The sequence below is a fragment of the Phascolarctos cinereus genome, unplaced genomic scaffold (genome assembly GCF_003287225.1).
Source record: "Phascolarctos cinereus isolate Bilbo 61053 unplaced genomic scaffold, phaCin_HiC Scaffold_726;HRSCAF=1367, whole genome shotgun sequence".
Lineage (NCBI taxonomy): Eukaryota > Metazoa > Chordata > Mammalia > Diprotodontia > Phascolarctidae > Phascolarctos > Phascolarctos cinereus.
Window position 1 is genome coordinate 135,285,874 of NW_027556098.1, and position 24,776 is coordinate 135,310,649.

General features: G+C 36.5%; 1 protein-coding gene across 2 annotated transcripts in view; it reads right to left on the reverse strand.

Moving 5' to 3' along the window:
- UGGT1 (UDP-glucose glycoprotein glucosyltransferase 1) overlaps positions 1–24,776 on the reverse strand; it is a 130,683-nt gene that overhangs the window by 13,176 nt on the left and 92,731 nt on the right. For both annotated transcript variants that reach the window (XM_078146785.1, XM_020967128.2), the window contains exons 25-35: positions 22,047–22,177; positions 20,158–20,253; positions 14,910–15,012; positions 13,683–13,762; positions 12,819–13,008; positions 9,436–9,594; positions 8,815–8,900; positions 5,146–5,230; positions 3,252–3,340; positions 2,744–2,848; positions 21–105 (exon numbers count right to left, since the gene is read on the reverse strand). In XM_078146785.1, the coding sequence (XP_078002911.1) occupies positions 21–105; positions 2,744–2,848; positions 3,252–3,340; positions 5,146–5,230; positions 8,815–8,900; positions 9,436–9,594; positions 12,819–13,008; positions 13,683–13,762; positions 14,910–15,012; positions 20,158–20,253; positions 22,047–22,177 (1,209 nt within the window). The remainder of the gene's footprint in view (positions 1–20; positions 106–2,743; positions 2,849–3,251; positions 3,341–5,145; positions 5,231–8,814; positions 8,901–9,435; positions 9,595–12,818; positions 13,009–13,682; positions 13,763–14,909; positions 15,013–20,157; positions 20,254–22,046; positions 22,178–24,776) is intronic.

Genomic DNA, 24,776 nt, shown 5'->3' on the forward strand with positions numbered 1-24,776 from the left:
CCTTTCATTGATGAACAAACCTTGAATGTAGGTGACAAGTAATTCTTCAAGAACCAGAATTTCACAGGCGTCTTAGTATGTTTCAGAACTGAGAGCATCATTATACTGTCAAACAAAAGCAAAAAAACCCAAGAAAATCAACAACAAAAAACACTTTATATTGTTTTTGACATCAATACTATCAACTACCATTATCTAAAACAGACCGCTAGACTTCGTACTAGGTGATTATTTGACAGCTCAGTTAAGCAAAAGAAGACTATTTAACCAGAAAGCCTCTTAATCCCACTATTAAATAACATCAGACTGAAAATTACTCTTATACCAAACTAAACCAAATAGAAACTACCACCCAATCAAGAGGATAACCATTTTTTCCACTAAAAAAACCCTCTGAAAGTCTGTTTGAATTATGGTATACTTTAAAAATACTTGTTTTATTCAAGTAGGAGAAAGACACGTACAACACAATACAAACATCAATCTCAGAGCCAAATTAGCAATTATCACAGCAACTAGCCTTCACCAGATAAAAGGACAAAGCCACAGCGGCTTTTAGGGAGGACTCAAACAACAGGCAACCACAACACACTCTCCAAAAGTTTGCATGGAAAGAAGATTGGAAGGGAGCCAAATCTCCCACTAATTTGCATCAATGAAGAGCTTTCCCACATGGCTTTATATCATTTCAACCTCCAATAAAATCCCATGAGATATTTAAAGAAAGTCAGCTCACAAACTTCAACAAAGAGATTTTTTTTTAATTGCTCAATTCAATTCATTTCTTTGGTTTCAGTTTCTTCTTCTGTAAATTGATCTATAACGTCCCTTCCAATTTTAAAAAATTCTGAGGCTCTTCTATGAAATTTAGCTTTTCTAAATGCTAAAAGTTAATGAGTAACACTGGAGAGTATTCTTGTCAGTACAAACTGAAAAAATACCCAAAGAATACTAAACCTCGATCAAGGAGAATGGCCTGAGTTCTGGTCCAGTTTTTGACAGTTACAATCTGTGTGGCCTGGAACAAGTCAACCTTTTCTCTAAATTTGTTTATTCATTCATAAAATAAGGATGACAATACCTGCATCACCCATCTCACAGGGTTGTTGTGAAGAACTTGCTCTATGGTAAGTACTATATAAATTATGAGCAACTCATGAGCCATAGAATCTTTAATACTTCAATGATCTGTAACTGACTTGGTATTCATACTCCCTCCACCAAAGCAGAATGAAATCCATAGATAATTAAGACTTTCTAAGGGTGAAAAATCCAACACCCTAGGACTAATCCAGTTAGAAGTGTCTATCAACCTGGTTAAACTAATCCTGGCACAAGAGACAGTCTATTGTTAGCACCATTCAAAAATCTTTCCATTTTGACAGCACCTATAAGAGCTTGCATTTAATATCACAGTCTTCAAGAACCCATGGTTACCTCCATGAAGCAATATGACATCAGAGGAGAAGTCTAGTAGAAGTATTATATGTGCTATTATGTTTTTATTAAAGGAAAGAGAGCTTAAAAGATGTTTCCAATAACATTTTGATAGTTTGAAGTGCTAGGAAAATTTGGAGCATGAATTAAGTTAAAATTAAGAATGACTGCTGGCATAATCTCATTTTTCAAGGCTTATGTGTTTTAATTAATTAATTAGTCATTCAATTATTTTAATATCTTAAATAACAGGCACACAAAGAGAAGTCAACCATTCTCCTAAGTTCTGACTATGACCGAGCTGCTTTTTCCCCACTCGCTATACCCAATCCTTCACACAATTCGGTCTATGTAAGATAAGAAAATAACACATGTAACATGTCCCAGGCCTCTACTTTCACCTACCAATTCCTATTTTTAGCCTATACTTGGTAAGTAGATATATTGTGTTGATGTAGTTATAACATGTATACAACTATATATTTACACTCTCTCTTACTTAAAACAATTCCAAACAAATCATGCATCACTGGATATTTAAAATTGGGAAAAGGTTACAGACCATCTACTCCCATCTCCTCATCTTAACACTATCTTAAAAAATTTTTTCATTCCAAAGTCTACTTAATTCTTATTAATAAGCTGATATATTTTTCTTGTCTTTTCCCTTTTTTTCAGAGATGAGATTCAAGTCTCTCAGTCTCCTGAGGCTCCAAGCCTTGTCCTCTATCTATTGTACCATAATCACCCATTCCCATCCTCCTCATTTTAAAGAGAAACTGAGGCCCAGAGAAGTGCTGTGAACTGATTATAAAACTATTAAAGGCTTAATCTAGTTATGATTTAGGTCTTCTGACCTCAAATTCAATATTTTTTCTCCTATATCACAATGTTTATCATGATCCATTAAAGAATAGGCAACTCAAATGGTGGAAAAAGGCTCCACCATAAATCACTCTAAGTAGTCTACTAAATGGGCCTATACTTGGTCCTCACCTCCACCTTTTAAGAGTCCCTAATATCCTTCAAAGCTCAGATCAGAGACTACCTCTTACATGAGACATTTCCTATCCCTCTGGTCACTAGAGCATGTTAAAAACTTACCTTAGATTTGCTTTGTATGTATTCCAGGTACACTTTTATGTGTACAAACTATCTAGTGTTTACTTTACAGAAACATAAAATACCAGTATCATAAAGAACCTCAGAGATCATTTTCTGAATCTCTTCTTCAATATTCTCAAAAGAGTACTGTGATAAATCTACACACATGCACATGTACACACAAAAATCTGAAAACACTAACCGGAGAAATCTTTCATACAGATGTCCAGATGCTACTGAGAAAATATTAATTACATCATCTTTATCTGGTTTCACTTCTTCAGTCTTCTGACCCCCAGTAAAGCCCCTAAAGTATAAAAATGGAGAAGCAACAGAACAATTAAGCTGCTGGTGTAGATACACAATACCCAAGAGAAATGATAATGATATAATGCCATTGAACCTGCTTTCCTACTCAACTTCCTTCTGGCTGGCAGGTTTCAGAATGGAAAAGATATTTAAGGGGATAATCCCCTAGAAGGCAGAAATCTTTCAACAGCAGAAGAGTCTACAAAGAGGGAGTTCTCTACGTGGTCTCAAATAATCTTATGGGAAAAGAATCTAATTTAGAAAGAAAACAGTGAGTTACCCTACCTATACCCTAAACTTTGAGAACAGACAAAGAATCTGAAAGACTCTCTAATTAACAGTAGTTTAGTGTACTTGAAGAAAACCCCCCAAAAAAGTGGAAAAAGAAGGGAAAAATTTACCACTTAAGTGACTCCCAAAATCCAGACTCATTCTCATGATTTCCATCACTTAGTAAATCTTCATTCATCATGTCTGCCTTCTTCTGAACCTGTAAACATAAGCACATTATCAAAATTACTTAACATGTCTATAAAGCAAAAAACTGACATATTTTCCCTGGAATAAATTCCTTCTATTTATGTGAAATAAAAAGTACATTATAAAGCACTGGCTACTACCTATGAGCCAAAAAAGAAAGTTACAAATTAAAATAGCTATAGGTTCTCAATGGGGGGGGGGGCAGGGAGGGTGAAAATTTGGAACTCAAAATTTTTAAAAAAGCCATTAAATAAATAATAATTTGGGGAGGGAATAAAAACAAAGACAGCATTTACCTCACAAGAATCAATTGAGATAACACATGCAAAGTGCTTTGCAAACCTTAAAATTCCATATAAATGCTAGCTGTTGTTACTGTAGTTAGTGTAATATAGGCAGTTAGCTGTTGTAGTGGGTACAGTGCTGGACCTGGAGTCAGGAAATCCTGAATTCAGATCTGACTTCAGACACTTAACTCTGTGATCCTGGGCAAGTCACATAATCTCAGTCTCAGTTTCCTTATCTGTAAAATGGGGATGATAATAGCACCTTTCTTCCTGGGGTGATTGTGAGGATAAACTGGGAGAATATTTGTAAAGCACTTCGCAAACTTTAAAGCACTATACAAATGCTAGCTATTATTATTGTTATTCCTAAAAATGTTTTTTTAAAAAGTAAAATTAAAAGGTTAATTGTTAAAAAACATCATGCTCAGCAATTATAGCTCAATGAAGCATCCCAAAGTCTCACATTCCAAGTACCACATCATGTTATCAATCAGCTGTACTACTCCAGCAAATCATTTCAACTCTCTTGGTCTTAGTTTCCTCATTTATAAAATAAGGGGATGAAATCAGATAATTTCTGGGGTCTTTTCCAGCACTAAAGTTCTAAAATAATAGTAAAAATAAAAACAATAAATAAAAATAACAATAATAATAGCTAGCATGTATTTAATGCTTTAAAAGGTTTGCAAATTTTTTATCTTTATTATCTTATCTTCACAACCCTGTAAGGTAGGTGTTATCACTGGAAACTGAGGCTTAGAAACGTTAGGTGACTTGCTCAGGGTCACACAGCTAACAAGCGTCTGAGATGGGATATGAATTCAGGTGTTCCTGGTTCAAAGTCCAGCACTCTGTCCACTAGACCACCTAGCTGCCTTTCATTTCTATGAATTTGCACAGTGACTTTCATGTAGTTAATTCAATACACTTAAACCTTAAGTGAAAACCTCTCAATAAATTGCAATAAGGCAAAGGCTTCACTATCTTGATGGATCTACCATGATCTTATTGATGAGGGTACTTCTTCTATCAACCTACATTGCAATCTATCCACAACTTCTCATTCTATGTGATTCTCATCAATGACCTCCCATAAATTCTCCATTAAGGTCCTACTCAAAAGGCTAACAGTCTTCTACCAGGTCTCCTATTATCTCATGAGCAGCAGTACACACCACGGGCCATCTGCTTGTTATTCCTCAGTATCACTACATGAACCAGTTCACTTCCTTTTCTATAGGATATTCAAAGACTTTTTAAGTTGCCAAAGTGGGAAACTGAGGTATGGCTGAATGAAGTGGCTTGTCTTGGGTGAGATCTGGATTGAATTAAGTACAAAATTAACAACGAATGTCTCTTAGTTCCAGCAAAAGAATGCTGTCTGTAGTATTTCTGAGATTAACTTACAAGCGCCTGATTACAAGATGTAGGCAAATCCTCAGCTGCTCTTATCACACATCAGACATAACTTTGTACCTGCCTCTGAGAGCTTACAGGAGAATGGCTATTCCCAGTTCTTCAAACTCACCTTGACTTTGATAATTTTGCTCTTAAAGTTGTTGAGAACAACCACAACTTCATCAGCATCAGGGGGAGAGTCTGTGCCATCGTGGCTTTAAAAAAAAAAGTTATTAAGTATGGAAATGCTCTTAGAACACAAAAGTACTGGGAAAGTGTCAAGGATCTTCCACTGTTTTAGCATCTGTATATTCTCCCCTCCCCATCTCTGCCTCCTGGCCTCCTTGGGTCCTTCCAATCCCATAAAAAAATATCACTTTCTAAAGGAAGCCTTTTCCAATTCCCCTTAATGCCAGTGTCTCCTCTCTCTAGATTATTCCCAATTTATCTTGTATACAACTTGTCTAGACATAGCCATCTGCATGTTGTCTGCCCCCACTAGACTATGAGTTCCTTCAGGACAGGGGCTGTCTTTTGTCTTTCTTTCCATTCCTAGCACTTTAGCAGTGTCTGGCACATTGGTCGTTGTTGTTCAGTCATTTTTCAGTCATGTCTGACTCTTCATGACCCCATCTGGGGTTTCCTTGGCAAAGATACTGGAGTGGTTTATCATTTCCTTCCCCAGTTCATTTTACAGATGAAAAAACTGAGGCAAACAGGGTGAAGTGACTTGCCCAGGATCACATAGCTAATAAGTGTTTGAGGCTGGATTTGAATTCAGGAAGATGAGTTTTCCTGACCCGAGACCACTGGGCCACCCAGCTACCCTGTCTGGCACATAATAGGAGCTTAATGAATGCTTTCTGATTTGACTTATTTAATCTCCAAGGTCTTATTTCTCCTATGGGCTCTCAAGGAAGAAACTTCCAGTAACAATACAAGCACAGTTGTTATATTACTAAGCACTGTAACATATGCTGTATTACTGTAGCCTGATAAGAGACATTGAGTCCAAAGAATCTAGTATGGATTCAAATATATTAAACAAACTTGCCGCATTTGATTAAGCTTATTTCACTTCTTAATTCTGTCACTGGTAAATTATGTAAGTGGGTTACATTTTTTGTTAATACATACAAACTATCCTCTTGTTTGACAATACGCAGCTCCCTTATGACTGGAACTAAGAAGTAATGCAATAGCTGTACTACATAACAGGAAACAAAATATGGTCTATGTATGGGTTCACTGGGGAAAGTGGGATAGGGCTTGGATCAGGCTCCACGTGTCCCAAGTTATTTTCCTCATTGCTTTGTCTCAGTACCCAAAAATTCAACCAATAAAAGTTTTTCCTTGGGTTAAGCTAGTTTCCAAAAGGATGACATCAACACAAGACCAAGCAAGATTTCAGTAAATCTGCTATTATCTAGCACACAGACACACCCCAGGAAATGGTACACACAGTGCAGAAGTTCCTATGGGTAACTGAGGGTCTGAAGCAGGAGACACTGGGACTAGGTCACTAGGTAGGGTCAAACCTGGACAAATGAAGAAGAGAATGAAAGCTCCAGTTTTCCTGGAGAGTAGAGGATAAGAGGATAAGAAGGTCAAAAAGAGACAGAGAAAGAAATAGCAAAGACAATCAGAAGGTAAACTTTAGTCTTTTTCACAATTTTTATATAGGTCTGGTCTTGAACATTTTAAAAAATATGAGGTAAATATAAAATAGTTTTCAGGATAATTGTATCCTTCTAATGATTTACAATGAAGATATCCTTACTGCAAGTCCCAAATATTATTTTCTATTCAGGAAATATCCTTATGGTAACACATCTCAAATGAGTACTGAATAATACTACAGAATTTATGGGGAAAGCAATTTCTGAAATTTAAAAAAAAAAGCTACTTTCATTATCAAGTGAAATTAAAAGAATTTAAATTAGACCTCGTTGAAAACCTCTCAAATATTCAAGTAGATTATGTGATCATCCTTATTTAGATATTCTTTCCCAAAATGCCTATTACAAACTATTTCCCAATTAACCAGGAATAAAGCACTTTTTCATGACATGGTGTGGGCAGCAATTCGGTACAGTGGATAGAGAGTTAGACTTGCAGTCAAGAAGACCTGAGTTCAAATCCTGCCCCAGACCCTTCTAAGATGCATGACCTTGGGCAAGTAACTCAACCTTTGTCAGCCTCAGTTTCTCATCTGCAAAATGGGGATAATAATAGCACCCTCTTCACAGAGTTATGAGGATAAAATGAGATAACATTCATAAAGCACTCTGTAAACCTAAAAGTACTATATAAATAATAGCTATTAGCAGTAGTAGTAATAATAACAACAACAGGAATAGAAATAATAATAACAAGAGCTTCAGACTCCCAATCAGAAGACTAAAGTTTAAGGCTTAGCTCTGCCCTTAATCTGCCACATTTGTGACACTGGGAAGATCACCCAGTTTCTGTGAACCTCAAATTCCACATCTAAAAAGCACAGAGATGATATTTACTACTTTCTTCACAGGGTTATTACATGGAAAGTGTTTCAGTTGAAAAGTATTATATGAATCTGAGCTACCAATAATATTGATCATTAAGATTTTTTTAAGTATTAGAATTTATCTTTAATTATAGCTCATACTGCACTTTAAAATGAATGCCTAAATGTTGCCCAATGCTTCTTATTTGGAGCTCTATATTTATCAGATGAAGATTAATACATCCAATTACAATTCAGTCAAGCTCAGAGACTCTTCTGCTAGGCATATAGGACCAAGATGGAAAGAAAGGTCCAATATACACCAAAATGATTACAGCAGTACTTTTTGTAGTAGCACAGAACTGGAAACAAAGCAGAAGCCTGTTGACTGCGGAACAGCTAAACAAACTGTGGTACATGGATGTAATAGAATGTCACAACAGCATAAGAAATATTATGACTATAAAGAATCCTGAGAAGCATGAAATAACTTATATGAACTTAGGCAAAGTAAAGTAAGCAGGACCAGTAAAACCATATGCACAATGACTGTAACAATGTAAACAGAAAGAAAAAAAGCAAAACTGGGTAACATAATTATATTGACCAAGCTTGGCCCTGAAGAAGAGATGACAAAATGAACCTCCTTCCTTCCTTTGAAGAGATGAGGGATTATGGCTGTGGAACTTTATATATACTGCCAAGACTCTACTGACATGGTGGGTAGGTTCGCTGAACTGCTCTTTTTTTTTCCCCTTCTCTTTTTTAACTCTTTGCCACAAGAGATAGCTCTCTGAGTAGTGAAGAGAAGAGGCATTATTTTTGTTTTAATATCACCTCCATTTCTGGATATATCAATTCAATTTTTTAAATAGAGAATAAGTCAAGGGTATCTGTCTTATATCATTTACTCTGTGATCTGAAATTACATATTGTAGAGACACACTTTTCAAAGCATGGTTTGAAAAATCTGATATTCTTTTTTTTTTCTCTCTCTGCTCAAATTACTCAATTTTCTCTTGCCACTATTTTTCATCCTTTAAGTACAGTGATTTTATTATGGCATAGTGGTAATATAAAGGACTCTATATGGAATGAAACTTGACTGTGCCTACATCACATGTCATCGCTCAATTGTGCCTTGACTATCCGCATATTTAATTTTCTGATGAAAAATATTTAAACCTAACAGGCAATATTAAATGTAATATCTATTAACCAGCTATTTTTGCCAATGAATGACAGACTAACTTCAAATAGATGTTCATAAGAATTACCTTCTTAGGCAAACGCAAATGGGTCAATGGGTCCTACCTATAGATTTTGTAAATATCTTCAGATCGTCCCTTCCTGAGTCTGAGAATCCAGGCCCCTGGATTGGCTTTTAATTGAAAGTAGCCCTGAAACAAGAAGAGAAATCAATCATCAGTACACTTGGAAACATCAAAATACCGTTTCTTAGGAATATTTACCTCTACCAAAAACAGTAGTTTCTTATACTTTATTAGAGAAACTGACATGTATTAGTGTTAATCTCAAAAATCTACATATAAGCAAAAACTCCTGGCAAAACACACATTCCAACCATACAATCATCCTGGCATCTGTGTTTCTGAGTAGAAAATGTACAAATAAACAAAGAGTCACCACAGAAAAGAAAATGGCCATCAGATGTTAAGAGCTGTTAAGGGGTCCATTGAACCTGTCTTTTTGAATTGCCACAGGTTATTTGTGAAACTTCAGAATCCAAAGTATTACTATAGCCCATAGCTAGTACAGTACAATTTTTTCAGTCCAGTTTTTAAAAGTTCCTGTGACATTCAAATTTCCTGAATAAATTTATAACTGATCTAGTGACTGATAAAGCAAATTTAGTGTTAATTATCAATTTTAACCATGCCACATATTTTAGAAATTCTGATATTTACTACTTACCAGATTGGCCATAACTATGGTATCAACAATAACTGGGTTTGCTGAAGTTCCCAGTGTAAACTGGAGCCCCCGAGGAGGCTGTCCAGTTGTGATGTCATAGCAGTGTCCTTCCAGCAGGAGATACTCAAGCTCATACTCTGCAGCTACTACGCTATCCACCTGTCAAAAAAAGGAAGGGGATCATTTCAACATTTCTAAATTTGCCTTTTTTCTTACAAATTATGATCTTTTTTATATGATACCTCTGTGTTTCTGAATTAATTCACAGAAAGGTTAAGGCCGAGGAGACAGTTTGTCAAAATTTGGCAGTGAGTAAAAATATTGAATACCTCGTAGGTACAAAAAACTGCTTAGTCACTACTATGAGAGGATACTAAAAAAATAAACAAGGTATAGTTTCTGCACTCAAGAGGTTTATAATCTAGTTATAGAAAGAAGACAGAGAAAAATAACAATATGAGCCAGTATAAGCACTAAATGAATAGTACACAAAATGACTACTGGAAGTACAGAGGAGGAGGAGGAATTTGCTGTAGATAAAGAAGTCAGGGAAGGTTTCGTGGAAAGAGTAGAATTTAAAACTGCTTTAATGAATGGATAGGATTTAAACAAGTGAAAAGGGAGAAAATGAATAGCAGAAAGAATAGTTCTAACAAAGGCATGGATGTGAGAAAGCTCAATGCAGATTGACAGTAAGGAAACGCTTAGGCAGAAACAGAAAGTTGGCATAGGGATAGTAAGGGAGACAGAACTAGAAAGATCAATTAGGGTCACACTGTGGAGAGTTTTATGTTCTTAAGTGAAGGAGCTTAGGTTGATTCTATAGAGAGTGAAGAGCCACTGAAGATGTTTATGTAGGTCTGTGAACTGAGGAAAGCAATAATTTAAGATTGATTAACATAGCAACATGCCAGGATGGCAGCGGAAGAAACTAGACATAAGGAGAAAAGTTAGGAGGCTATTCCAATACTCAAAGTTTGCAGTGATGAAGAGACAAAATAGGAGGGTAGGAATGGGCATGGAGGGGGAAAGGATGTATGCAGTAGACACACAATGTGAAGAACTGACAGAATTTAGGGAATGACCAAATATGCAGAAGAGGTAAAGGGAATAGCAATGGAATCTGTGGGAATTTAAGTTACATAAGAACACAAGATAATAAGCAATTAGGGAAATGCAGGAATACTCTGGTTATAACTTAAAGCATTAATGTTCTAAATGATAATGCCCTGAATGTATTTAATAATACCATAGTGGCCTAGTCATTTATGCTCTTCACCAAATGCCTAAGTTGCTGGAATCTGCCTGAGTGTTCTTTGGAGAAAACTTTCTATAAATGCAAGGATCTACAATTACCTAGTGGTAGCTTTGCTCATGAAAGAAACTAAACTCTAACTTTAAGTGATGAGGGTTCTTATCCCAGCTGCATTACCATCCTGCTTTGTGACCCTGCCCAATGTCAACAACTCAGCATTACAGCTTAAAATTCTAATCTAATACTAGGATTTATTAACCAGAGTATAATATATGATGTGAGAGGCATCAAGGAATAGTGGGTAGAGTTGTCTTCAAAACCAGAAAGACACTTACTAGCTGTGTGACCCTGGACAAGTCACTTAACCCCGATTGCCTCACAAAAACAAAAACAAAAATAAAAACAAGGAAGACTTGAGTTGACGTCCCACCCAGTTGTGTGACATCTCAGCGCTCTAGACAACTCTCTAAGACTCTAAGTTATAGAGACAGTGTTGACTTAGGAGTTAAGTAAACCTTATATCTTCCTTCAGGATATCAGTGAATAAAGTTTACACTGAAGACAATACTACCTACAGTTAGAGTTTTCAAATTTTAATTAGCAGGTAGAAAAATGGAGAAGGTTCAAAAAAGGAGACAAAAACTGAAAAGGTGGAAAATTACTTCAATCCTACAAACATTTATTAAGTACCTATTGTGTACAAGGAACTGTCTGAGTCACTTGTGATACAAAGGCACAGGAAACAGTCCCAGTCCTCAAAAAGTTAACATTCTAATGAGGGAGTTACAACAGTAATAGGGGATACACAAGTAAATATATGTGGAAAACTGAAACGCATTAAAACCCTAAGAAAATGACTGCCCACTGCAATTTCTAGCTGGAAACAGGGACCATGTTTTCTATTTTTAAAAATATCCCTTATAATATCTAGCAGAGTATACGTAGTATAAACGTAGTAGATGCTTAATAAATAAAATTTAAATTAAAAAATCTAGGTTTATCTAGCCCAATGAGCTAAACTGAACGGTAAACCCCAGTATAGGAAAACAGATACCGGTCTACTATTATGTATTTCTGAAGAGGATAAATGAAATACATTTCATTTGCAGTAAAAGATAATTAGGTTATACATAATCACAAATAGTTTGGCAATAAAGATGGTTATATACAGTACTAGAGTGGACTGATGAGAGAGTTAGACTTAAGTTCCTTGGGGAGGGAAAAGGAATGAAAAGAAGGAGGAAAAGAGGGAGGAAAAGAAGAATGAAAGGAGAAAGCAAGTGAGGAAGGAAGGCAGAGAGGAAAGAAGGCATGAAGGGAGGGAGGACAAGAATAAGCATTTGTTAAGCACTTACTCTGAAATATGCTATGTTGTTGTTGTTGTCATGGTTCAGTCATTCAGTCACATCTGACTCTATGTGACCCCATGGACTTTTGTCCAAGGTGTTTTCTTGGAAGAGATACTGGAGTGGCTTGCCATTTCCTTCTCTAGCTCATTTTACAGATGAGGAACTGAGGCAAATAGGGTTAAGTGACTTGCCCAGGGTCACACAGCTAGTAAGTGTCTGAGGCCAGATATGAAGTCAGATCTTCCTGACTCAAGGAACAACAATAAACATCATTTGATCTTCACAACAATTCGGAGAGATAGGTGCTATTATTATACCTATTTTTCAGTTGAGAAAACAGGCAAGCAGAGGTTAAGTGAGCTGCCTAGAATCACACAGCTAGCAAGTGTCTGAGGCCAAATCTGAACTCAGGTCTTCCTGACTCCAGGCCCAGTGCTGTCGGCTGCAGCAGCTAGCTGCTTCTGGCTGAATAGACTATCTTCTTATTTGTTTATACGCCAAAAAGTACTGGACATATTGAAAAAGTTTCAATAAATACTTTCTGAATCAAAAAGAATACAATTCCAATCTTGGGATTTCTAAGATATTCAAAATGGTTTACCTTAGATGGCTAGAACATATAGAAACCTTTGAAATAAACCTTCTTAGGCCCTTTTTGGTCTGAATATTCTAAAATTCTTAATGTATTCAATGAGCTATTCCTTGTTTTTATTACTCTATTAAATTTTAATCAATTTTTTACAAGCATGGTAGACATTTAGGAGCAATGAAATACTTACCTCTTCTAAATAAATATTATCAAGGTCATAAGGTGTTCTGACAGATTCCACCATCCAACTCTCAGGAGTATTTAAATTCAGAGTAAACAGAGGAGACTGAGGCATATCCAAGAATTTGGCTATTGGACCCTTGGCAAAGCTGTTGTCTGCAGTGAAAGAAATCTGTGGTTCTAAAACATAACGGTAAAAGCTGAAATTGCAAAGAAAGACATGTAAAAACTCAATTAATACACTGCATTTTTTATTTAGGTAAATAAAATTTGTCCCAAATACATAAAAACTCCAAGTACAAACACTCATATATAAAAATTGCTATAATCTACTACACCAAGATAGAGAGGGGTTTGCTACTCCACCCAAAAAGGTCAAACTCTTTCAGGATTGATTTCATTTCTGTCTTTTCATGCATCCAGTGAAAAAATGCATCACATTCCAAAAGGCAGGCTTAAAAACAAACTGAAACCACAACCTGTTTATAACTTGGTGACTTCCTATAGCTTAAGCTTTGAATATTTTCTATACATAAACATTAAGTCTGATCAGACATTCATCAGCTGAGTGAACCAAAGATGCCTGTGAGTCAAATTACTGTTAATACTGTACCTAGTCTCACTAATGAAAGGGAAGGAAAAGATGGAAAAATTGGAACACTAACAGAAAAGAGCCTACTGTGGTTCCCTTAAGTCTTCCAAAATTATACTGAGTTCTCAGAACCTCTGACTAGTGGAGAAGTTCTGAAATGAAATGCTTATTAGATTAATCCTGCCCAATATGACTGTAATTTCTATTGTTGCTTCAAGACATGCTTACATATTGTGAACGGTGATCACTATAGAGGTTCCTTTGTTAAAAGGCTTGACTTACCTCTTTAAAGGCATGTCTGAAAGTTTAGATTGGCAGTTCATAAACACTCTTAGATTCATATTTATCAGCTGGGTCAAAACCTAAAAGGAAACAAAATGGCAAAACAAAATTCTTGTTACAGAAACATCTCTGACTTCAAGGAACAGGTTTTAATTTTTATTTTTTAACAAAACTTTACAAACTGAAAGACACATTGAGTGGTGGCATTTTTTATTATCAATCTATTGAAGGAATAGAGCTGCCATGTGATATCTGGCACAGGCAAAGACATTTTCATAAAGAATTTTATGTAGCCTGACTCCTACTATTGGTTTTATTACACATAGAGCTCAGCTTCAAGCCACAGGAGAAGGAATAAGGGGGTTGACAGAAAATGATACACATCTCCCACACAGATAATTTAAGTGTTAAGTAGCTGCCCCATGCTGGAAGCAAACCACAGATTTTCCCCACCCAAAGCTTAAAGAAGAACAAATATGAACATATGTCAACTTTTTTTTTAAAGCATAAAGGACAGTGAAACACTTAAAGGAAAAATGCACATTTTTAAAAAGTTAATTGTACTAACTGTAATTTATCATTAAACAATATGCAATAAGTTAGCTGGACTCACTGACAAAATTTCTTGGAATGTCTTTAGTAGTGTATGGAATTAAAATTAGATTTCTTTCCAATTTGGGGTACATAATACTACAATAAAAATACATTCATACAGTAATTATGAAAGAGAAGTAAACAGGCAGGTGGCTTTCTGCTTACTTTGACTTTTATATAATGCAGTAAAACATTCCATAAATTGAATATATCAAAATAGTTTTTTCTCTGGCTCCCTTTGGTTAACAAACCAGCATGATTTTCCCATAAATTTTTAAAGAAGATGCATAGGATGAACCCAAATCCATATTAATTTCAAAGCCTATAAAGTCCTTTTCGATCTTAAGTATTCTTCTACACCCCAAAAAGTTCTTTTTGGAGTTTTCTAATATCATTTTCACCCAAATAAGTTAATGCAGAATGGTCAAAATACTAAAATTATTATAAGATGTGGAACAAATTATTTTAGCTAAAGATTATCTTTAAAGCATTATTGTTTTAGGCATACCACCAGGAAATGAATGAATGAATGAATGAATGAGTGAATGAATGAATGAATGAATGGAGAAGTCATTTATTACACTTACTATGTGCCAGGCACTGTGCTAAAGAATATGCAAGAAAAGAATATACCATGAGGAGTGGAGCAAGTCTTTGAGCATCTCTGGTAACAGGGTCAACAATGGCCACTATATCAAAATATGTCTCTTTTTTCTTCGGTTTCAGTTTAACAGCACTGAAAAAGAAAAATGGGGAAAAAAATCATTAGCCACAAGCAAACAGAATATAATGTTAAAGTTTAGGCCTTTACTTCACATATTGGTTTTTCCCTCTATCAATCTTTATAGCATATATAAAACTCCCACAAGTGCTGATCTAAACCGGCCAACTCCTGGGTCATACAAAAACAGGCAGCGAGCCTCATTTGGCCCGTAGGCCATAACATGCCAATCCCTGGTCTAAACTGTTGAGTTTCCGGGGCTATGTCCTTTTGTATGATCAGGTATCAAACCACCTCCTTCCTAGAGGTATGCAAAATTCTAACAATTTAGGCTTACTATAAATTAGCTTAAGTGTTTTCAACTAAAAAAACAACGTTGAGGAGGGCTTAGGAGGTAAAGGGATGCATTTTTAGGTTTAAGAAAGCATCTAATGTTTAACGGAAATGTATATGCATAGCCTATATTAGACTGCACGCTGTCTTGGGGAGGGAGGTGAAAAAGGAAGGGGAGAAAAATTCAAAACTCAAAATCTTATGGAAGTGACTGTCAATAAATCAAAATAAATTAAAAAGACTTGGTGACTTAGTCCAGAAAAAACAAAAAAGAATGCATCTAGCAGGTCTGTATCTAAGTAGAGAAAGTAGAACATACACTGAACAGTTTATCTCCATCTACATGTATGAAGATAAAGGTAGCGAGTAGATCAAAGAGCCTCTGTGATTAATAAACTGTGGAGGGTTATAACTAGTTTGAGTCCTGTTATAAAAATCCTTTATTATTTCATTTGGATAGGTAACAACCTTCAGTAATCACAAAGTCAAGAAGCAGAGTTAGGAGAAAAGCCTGTTTAACAGTCGATGCTGTTGGTTCAATTATAATCCAATGATTAAAGGTTGTGTGATGACCCAGTGGTAGTGTCAGAGGACCTGAGTCTAATACTCAACTCTGGCACCAGCCATATGACTACAGACCGATTATTTCACCCCTCTAAACCTCTCTGCTTCACCCCTCTGTTTCCTCTCCTGTAAAATAGGGATAATAACATTTGTACCACCCACCTCACTAGACTGTCAGTCAAGCAGCAGCATTTATTAAGCATCTGCACTGTGTCAGGCCCCGTGCTGGGCCCTGGAGATACAGAAAGAAACGAGACAGTTCCAGCCATAAAGGAGTTTAAGAGTCTATCAAGCAAAATAAGAAAGTACATGCAGGTTGCATACAAGTGACTGAGGGGGAAAGAGATATACCCTGTTTGGAGGGAAGGGAGACAGCAAAGGGCTCAGGTAGGAGGGGTCTGAAGCTGAGCTTTAAGAGGAGTGACGGTAGCCTGGGCAGAAGTGCAGAGATGGAAGAAGCAACAGTGTAGACACAGAAGAGACAACAGCACTTTGGAAAGCTTAATGGTACTCTATAAAATGATAGAAGGCAACAGATGAAGAGATATTAAAATAGCATAACAAAACAAGGCATTCTATGTTTAGAGTTCATTCTCTATGCCATTTTCTGAGAATGGGAACAAAGTAGAAGTTTTACACGAGTGGATTCTTCACACAAGATAAGTAGGTCATACGTGGCAGTACAAAATGTACACCAGACGTGGTGTTCTCCATGCAGCATGGTCTACTGACAAATGGCCCTCCTTCCTGTAAGGATGCAAAATCCTAACAATTTGGGCTTACTCAGAACTGGCTTACAGTTATATTCAATTCAAAAAATTCAAATGTGGCAAACAAAAGGTTGTGTGTTAGGGGACTAGGCTAGCATCTGGCACACCTTTACGACATCTAAGTTATATATGTTCGGTGAACACTTGTGTACGTAGATGTAAATAGATATTGTCATATAGTATGTATACCTACCTATATGTAGATATAGTTATATGGCATATTTATATATGTAGATAGATCAACAGTTAGATATCAGAAAAAATAATCTTTGTGAATTACACACAAGAGAGAACCATAACTGGTCTAAGTCTTAGTTTATATTCTAAAATCTTTTATTTATTAAATCTTGCAAGAACTAGGAAGAAAGGCTGGCTTAGATTCAGTTGTAATAAATAGGAAGAAGGCTGGCATAGACTCAGCATCTGGGTGAAATTATGCAAAAATCAAACTCAGAATGCCAAAGAAATCAGCTGTCCTCATTTCATATGCCAATAAAGAACTGAGAAATCCCTCCCTCTCATGCTCACGATGCTCAACCACCATAAGTATCCTCACAATGCTTATCCATGAATGATCAGTTTTAACATTCTGTGTTTCATAATATGTCAGAACCCCTGGTAAGTTGTGACTTTGAAAACCCAGGTAAACTAGGCCAAAATGGGGAACTACCGTGTTTGATAACTGTGCTAGCCGACAACAAGGGTCCTTCTCCTAACCCAATTCCTTACAGTGTCACATAGATTTCATCAAAAATCAATGCAGTTCTTACCAACAAAGTCCAACAGCAAGAGATAGAAAGAGAAATCCCATTTAAACTTACTGTAGACATTATAAAATATTTAGAAGTCTACCTACCAAAACAAACCCAGGAACCCTATGAACACAATTACAAAACACTTTTCACACAAATAAAATCAGATCTAAATAATTGGAAAAACATCAGTTGCTCATGGGTAGGCCGAGCTAATATAATAAAAATGACAATCCTACCTAAGCTAATTTACTTATTCAGTGCCATACCAATCAAACTACCAAGAAATTATTTTATAGAGTTAGAAAAAATAATAACAAGATTCATTTGGAAAAACAAAAGGTCCAGAATATCAAAGGAACTAATGAAAAGAAATGCAGGGGAAGGTGGCCTAGCAATTCCAGATCTTAAATTGTATTATAAAGCAGCAATCATCAAAACTGCTTGGTACTAAGAAATAGGGAGGTGATCAGTGGAATAGGTTAAATATGCAAGACACAGTAGTCAATGACTATAGTAATCTATTATTTGATAAACCCAAAGACCCCAGCTTCTGGGATAAGAACCACTTTGAAAAAAACTGCTGGGAAAACTGGAAAAGAATATGGCAGAAACTAGGCATAGACCCAAATCTCATACCATATACCAAAATAAAGTCAAAATGGGTTCATGACTTAGATATAAAGGCTGATACCATAAGTAAACTGGGAGAACAAGGAATAGTTTACCTATCAGATCTATGGAGAACAGAAGAATTCATGACCAAACAGGAGATAGAGAACATTATGAAAAGCAAAATGGATAATTTTGATTACATTAAATTGAAAATTTTTGCACAAACAAAGCCAATGCAACTAAGATTAGAAGGAAGGTAGAAAATTGGGAAAGAATTTTTACAACCAGTCTCTCTGATAAAGGCCTCATTGCTAAAATATAAAGAATTAAGAGAAATTTATAAGAACACAAGCCATTCCCCAATTGATAAATGGTCAAAGGATATGAACAGACAGTTCTCAGATGAAGAAATTAAAGCCATCTATAGTCATATGAAAAAATGCTCTAAATCGTTATTGATTAGAGAAATGCAAATCAAAACAACTCTGAGGTACCACATCACACCTATCAGATTGGCCAACATGACAAAACAGGAAAATGATAAATGTTGGAGAAGATGTGGGAAAATTGGAACACTAATACATTGTTGGTGGAGTTGTGAAATGATCCAACCATTTTGGAGAACAATTTGGAACTATGGGGGGATACTCTTTGATCCAGCAATAGCATTTCTAGGGCTATATCCCAAAGAGATCAAACAAATGGGAAAAGGACCCACATGTACAAAAATATTCATAGCAGCTCTTTTTGTGGCAGCAAAGAATTGGAAATTGAGAGGATGCCCATCAACTGGGGAATGGCTGAGCAAGTTGTGGTATATGAATGTAATGGAATACCATTGTGCTATAAGAAAAGATTAACAGGCTGACTTCAGAAAAACCTGGAAAGACCTATATGTTCTGATGCTGAATGAAGTGAGCAGAACCAAGGGGACTTTGTACACAATAACAGCCACATTATGCGATGACTAATATTGTTAAACTGAACCCTTCTCAGCATTACTAGGATCTAAGATATCTCCAGAGGCCTCAGGCTGGAAAATGCTGTCCACATCCAAAGAAAGAACTATGGAAGTTGAATCTCTATCACTTATTTTTACCTTCTGTTGAATTTTGTTTCATCTTTCTGATGGTTCCTCCTATTGGTTTCAATTTTTACTTACAACTTCACTAATGTGAAAATATGTTTAATAGGAATGTAAATGTAAAGCCTATATCCGAGTGTGCACTGTCTTGGGGAGGGTGGGGGGGGAGAAAAATCTTCAACTCAAAAGCATATGGAAGTGATTGTTGATAAATCAATAAAATTGAAAAAAAAATCAATGCAGTTCTACAACTTCTAATGAATCCCGAATTGTTACTTGCCTACCCTTACCCCTAGGCCAAATTAGATGTTATCTCAGCACACATAGAATTCTTTTCCAGGATGTATCCAACCTTATTTCATAACGCTCTCTTTCAAGATTTCTTTATTTAACAACCAAAATAAGCAACTGCATCCTCTACTGCATATCCTCACCCTGTGCTCTACACAGGCCTTTTGCCATGTCATCTCCTATGCATGCACTGGCAATTCCATTTCCCTCGCCTTCTTCAAGGCCCAACTGTGGGGCCACCTTCTTTAGGAACTTTTTTTCTCACTTTTATCACCCTCACTCCCACGCCAAGGTAAAAATGGTCTCTCTTCTACGCTTATTTCACTCTGTCACAGTTATTTGGGTACTCAGTATTCCTATCATTAGAATGCGAGTTCCCTGAGATCAGAAGCCATAATACATAATACAGAACTTTGCATCCTCAGCAGGGTAAGCATCTGAAGTCTGTTGAACTGAACCAACAAGATCCTTCAGTCTATTTTACTAAATCCTTTATATTTTCTAAAGGCCAAAGTGAAAAATGACACGGAATCATTTGGGGACAATTGTCAACTTCTACGAGAACAGAAAAATAGAAGCTGATAGATAAGCAAGCTGAAAAGTATTTAATGACTTTCCTATTCCAACACATAAATCTACTCAAAGTCTACAATAAAAAGAAGTCCTTGCATATTAAATTCAAAATCACACAGAATAAGAAAAGCAAAGCTGTTATACAGCACGTACTGAAATGTCAACATGACTTTTATACCTGTGTCGTTCTTCAAAAAACTGGTAGTCAATTCTTGCCTCTCCTTTAGGTTGGGCAGAGAGGAGAGCATCCACTTTCATTACCAAGTCACTTGCCCTAAGAGAAATGTTGTGAGATGTTAGCATACTTCTCTCATGGAAGACTTTTCAAATATACATCTACATACAATCTGAAATCTCAAGGGATGTACAAAAAGACTTCTATAAAGATTATTATTTAAAATAATTTGATGATATCTGCTCCATTTCTGAAACTGAGTTTAGAGACACTAAACCAAACTATGAACCAAAATAACCCCCCAAAATAATACTTTTTGTTTAAGTCAAAGTTTAATGGAAAATATAAACATATTAAGTGAACCAATTTGAAACAGAACTGAATACAAAATTTTCTAACAGTACTGAACAAAATTGAGTTAGACAAACAAAATTGAGTCAAAAATGGTCCAAACTGATGCTTTGTTTGGTTTAAGTCTCTGATTCTAACTTTAAATATAGGCATGATAGAACCATTACAAGAAGAGGATGTGGTCTCTTATGATTCACATGGTATCAAGGGGTACCCAGTTATATATACTCTTCTATTAGAGTAGGGTCCAAAAACATGCCAGTAGGCAAGTGGGCTCCCCTATGGAACAATCTAAAAATCTAAAAGAAATTAGGATGGAAGACACCATCATTCCAGGATATTTCAAAGGAGACCCTCTCTAAAGCTACAGGTACAGACCATGGAAGTCTCAGTGAGAGGAATCTGTGGCTGACAGAAAGAATTCTACCAAAAGCTCCATAGCTAGAAGGACCCTGAGGAAAAGGAGTAATTCAGGGCCCATTTGGTTGATTGGTTGTTCAGTTGTGTCCAACTTTTCATGATCTCATTTGGAGTTTTCTTGGCATATATTGGAGTCATTTGCCATTTCCTTCTCCAGCTCATTTGAAAGATAAGGGAACTGCAGCAAACAGGGTTAGGTGGCTTGCTCCAGGTCACACAGGCAGCAAGTGTCTGAGGCCAGATATGAACTCGTGTCTTCTTGACTGCAGGTCCAGTGCTCTAACCACTGAGCCACCTAGCTGCCCTCCTATCTGATACTATTTTGGAATTTGTGGTGATTAGAGAATCTCCCTGGCTGCCAGTGAACTTTAAGGATGACTTAGCTAAAAACAGATCTACCTCTGGTGGGTCAGGGACAAGGCAGCCTCACAGGCACGCTGGTTAAAATGCAAAGACATTCTAAGGAATTCCCAAAGCCTCCTCAGTAGATAGAAGTATGGCATAGGGGCATCCTACAAAGTATGCAACCAACTGTAGCTAGCAATTGCTGGCATATTAAGCACCATCTGAAAGGACTCTATTTGTTAAAGTATCTTTCTTTATGACCGCTAAGTTGACCTGAGCAGTAACTCACATATTACACAAACAACTTGGCAAAGCAAAGATTCCAGCAGCCACTAAAGACTTGACTCTAACACTTATCTTGAACGTATAATAGCAGAGAACCTTTTGAATTTTAGAGTCTGTCCTTAAACATTCAAGATGCAATGGAAATATAGCATCCATGAACATGTAATCACATGGTTTCAGGACAGACAGTATACACTCAGTCCAGAAAAGCAACTTATTTTCTTCCACATAGAAAAGAAAAAACAAATTCAGTTCTCTGTCTACTAAGATTTACACTGGCTTATTTTTCTTTTTTCCAAAAAGATTATCAAGTACAATGTACGACTAGGGAGTATTACTGTATTTTTAAAATCTAGAAATAAAGCATATTTTTATGATGAGCATATGCACAAAACAGACAACTACAAAAAAAGATTTAGTAAGAAAATATCCTGTTAAAAGAGGCCCTCTGTCTTAAGCTAATCTATTAGCTCCTTTCATCTCAAACTTACACATCTTCCTCTACCCCGAGCAGTTGAATATGAGATTTGATTTTCTGCCCTGAGGTCTTTAGAATTATATTTTCTAGTAGGTGGAAATCATCTTGATTAAAAAGTTCACCATCTTTCAATGGCCCAATAATCTGTGAAGAAAACAGAAGCATGGTGGTTAGGTGTATGATCTAAAGACTTATGTAATGAAGAAATTTTAGTATGATACAGAACCAAAAAACAAATAATGCAATCAGACTACAATGACGTGAGCACACACACAACAGGAAGTTAAAGTCCCTCCAATTACACTAGTCATACCATACCTTTTATTTAGTTCTGTGTCCATATTTTAAGAATATTTCATCCCCTTTGCAAAGGTGTTTCCAAGTACTATAAACTACTCTCTTCTCTCTCTACACCTATCTACACACTCTCCCTCTCTCCTTCCCTCTGTCTATTACTCTCCCCCCTCTTTACTCTATCATTTCACAAACTGATGGCTTCAATAATCATCTTTTATGAAGATGACAAATCTATATGGTAATCGCATCAACTCCCATGGTTTCAACCATCACCTCTAGGCAGATGATTCTCAGATATATCTGTCTTGCCCTAACCTCTTTATGATCTTATCTTTTTTTCTTTTTCAAATATATTTTAATTTATACTGTTAAATATTTTCCTATTACATGTAAAAAATATTTAATATTAACTTTTTAAGATGGTGAATCTAAAATTCTTTTCCTTGTTCTCAACCCACCCCAACCCACTGAGAAGGCAAGCAATATGATATCAATTACACGTGTGAAGTCATGCAAAACATATTTCCATATTAGCAATTTTGCAAAAGTATACACACACATACAATGAGAAAAATAAAATAAGCTTTTTTAAAAAGGATGCTTCAATCTGCACTCAGAGTCTATCAGTTCTCTTTCTGGAGGTGGATAGCCATTTTTATCATTAGTCCTTTGGAACTGAATGACCTCTAATCTTGTATCTGCAACTGCTTACTGGACATCTCAAACTGGATGTCTTACTGACTTCTTAATCTCAACACATCCAAAACTGAATTCATTATCCTTGTCCCAAAACTCTACCCTCTTCCTAATTTCCCATTACTGTTGCGAATACTACCATCCTCCCAGTGACTCAAGAACACTACCCAGACTGTCATCCTCTACCCCTCACTCTCTCTCACCCCCATATCCAATTTACCAAGGTCTGTCGATTTTACTTTCATAAGCTCTCCAGCATATACCTTCTTCTCTCCTCTGACACTACCAACAATCCTGGTCCAAGCTCTCACCACTTCATACCTGGACTACTGAAATAGCCTACCAGATGGTTTCCCTGCCTCAAGTCTCTCTCCACTCCTGTCCACCCTCCATTCAGCTGTCAAACTATCTTCCTAAAATACAAGTTTTCACCATGTTCCTCCCACCCACCTAGCCTCCTTCAACTCCAATAGCTTCCTATTGCCTCTAGGATCAAACAGAAAATCTTCTGGCATTTACAACCTGGCCCCTTCCCACTTTTCCAGGCTTCTTTCTCCTTATATTTTCATATGTACTCTGCAATCCAGTGACATCCAGTGCAATCCTTGCTATCCCTCACACAAAACATCCTATCTCCCAAGCACCAGGTATTTTTACCTGTTGTCCCCCATGCCTAGAATGCTCTCTCTCCTTTCATCTCCACCTCAAACTTCCCTGGTTTCATTCAGTTCTCAGCTAAAATCCCACCTGCTACAACAAGCCTTTCCCAACTCTATTTAATGCTACTTCCTTCTATTAATATCAATTTATTTTGTACAAATCTTGTTTGTATGGGTTTCTTTTCAAGTCGTCTCACTCCTTACACTGTAAGCACCCTGAGAGTAGGGACTACTTTCTGTCTATCTTTGTATCCCGAGTACTTAGCACAACTGGCACGTAGTAAGCACTTAGCAATTGTTTGCTGACTGACCTAATGACTACATGCCTAGCCCTCATCTCATTCTTCAGTTGCAAGGCTGGATCACAACTGCCTACTGGAGATCTCCACCTATGTGGCCCAAAAGTATTTCAAATTCAAATATGATAAAAATAGAATTCATTACCTTTCTCCCCAAGCCTCTTCCTTTTCCTAACTTCCCTTTTTTTTGAGGTTATCACCATCACAGAATTATTATTTAGAGCCAAAGAGATTCTAACCTCCTCATTTTTACAAATGAGGAAACTGAGGCATAAAGAAAAGTAACTTGCCCAGAGTCACATAACTAATAAGAGTCTAAGGTGGGATTTGAACCCAGATCTTCCTGATTTTAAGGCCAGTACTCTATACACTATTCTACACTTATATTCTTTTTTTTTTTCCTTCACACTCACATTCTTTCAGTAACTCAGGTAAGTTTACCCCCCTGGAGAAACAATCAAATCTTCACTCTCATTTACCTCCCACATCTAACCTGTTGCCAAATCCTACCAATTTTACTTCAGCATTTCTCACATTCATCTCTTTTTTTCCACTCCCATAGCCACCATACTAGTCCAGATCTTCATCAACTCTCTTTGGTACTTTTGCAATAACCGCCCTAAATGGTCTCTCGGCCTCAAGACTATGCCTTCTCCAATTCATCCTCCTCATAGGGGCCAAAGTTGATTTTACTGAAGTGCAGGTCTGACCATGTCACTCCCCAACACAACAAACTCCAATAGATCCTATTTCCTTTGGAATATAAATTTCTATTTAGAATTTAAAACTCTT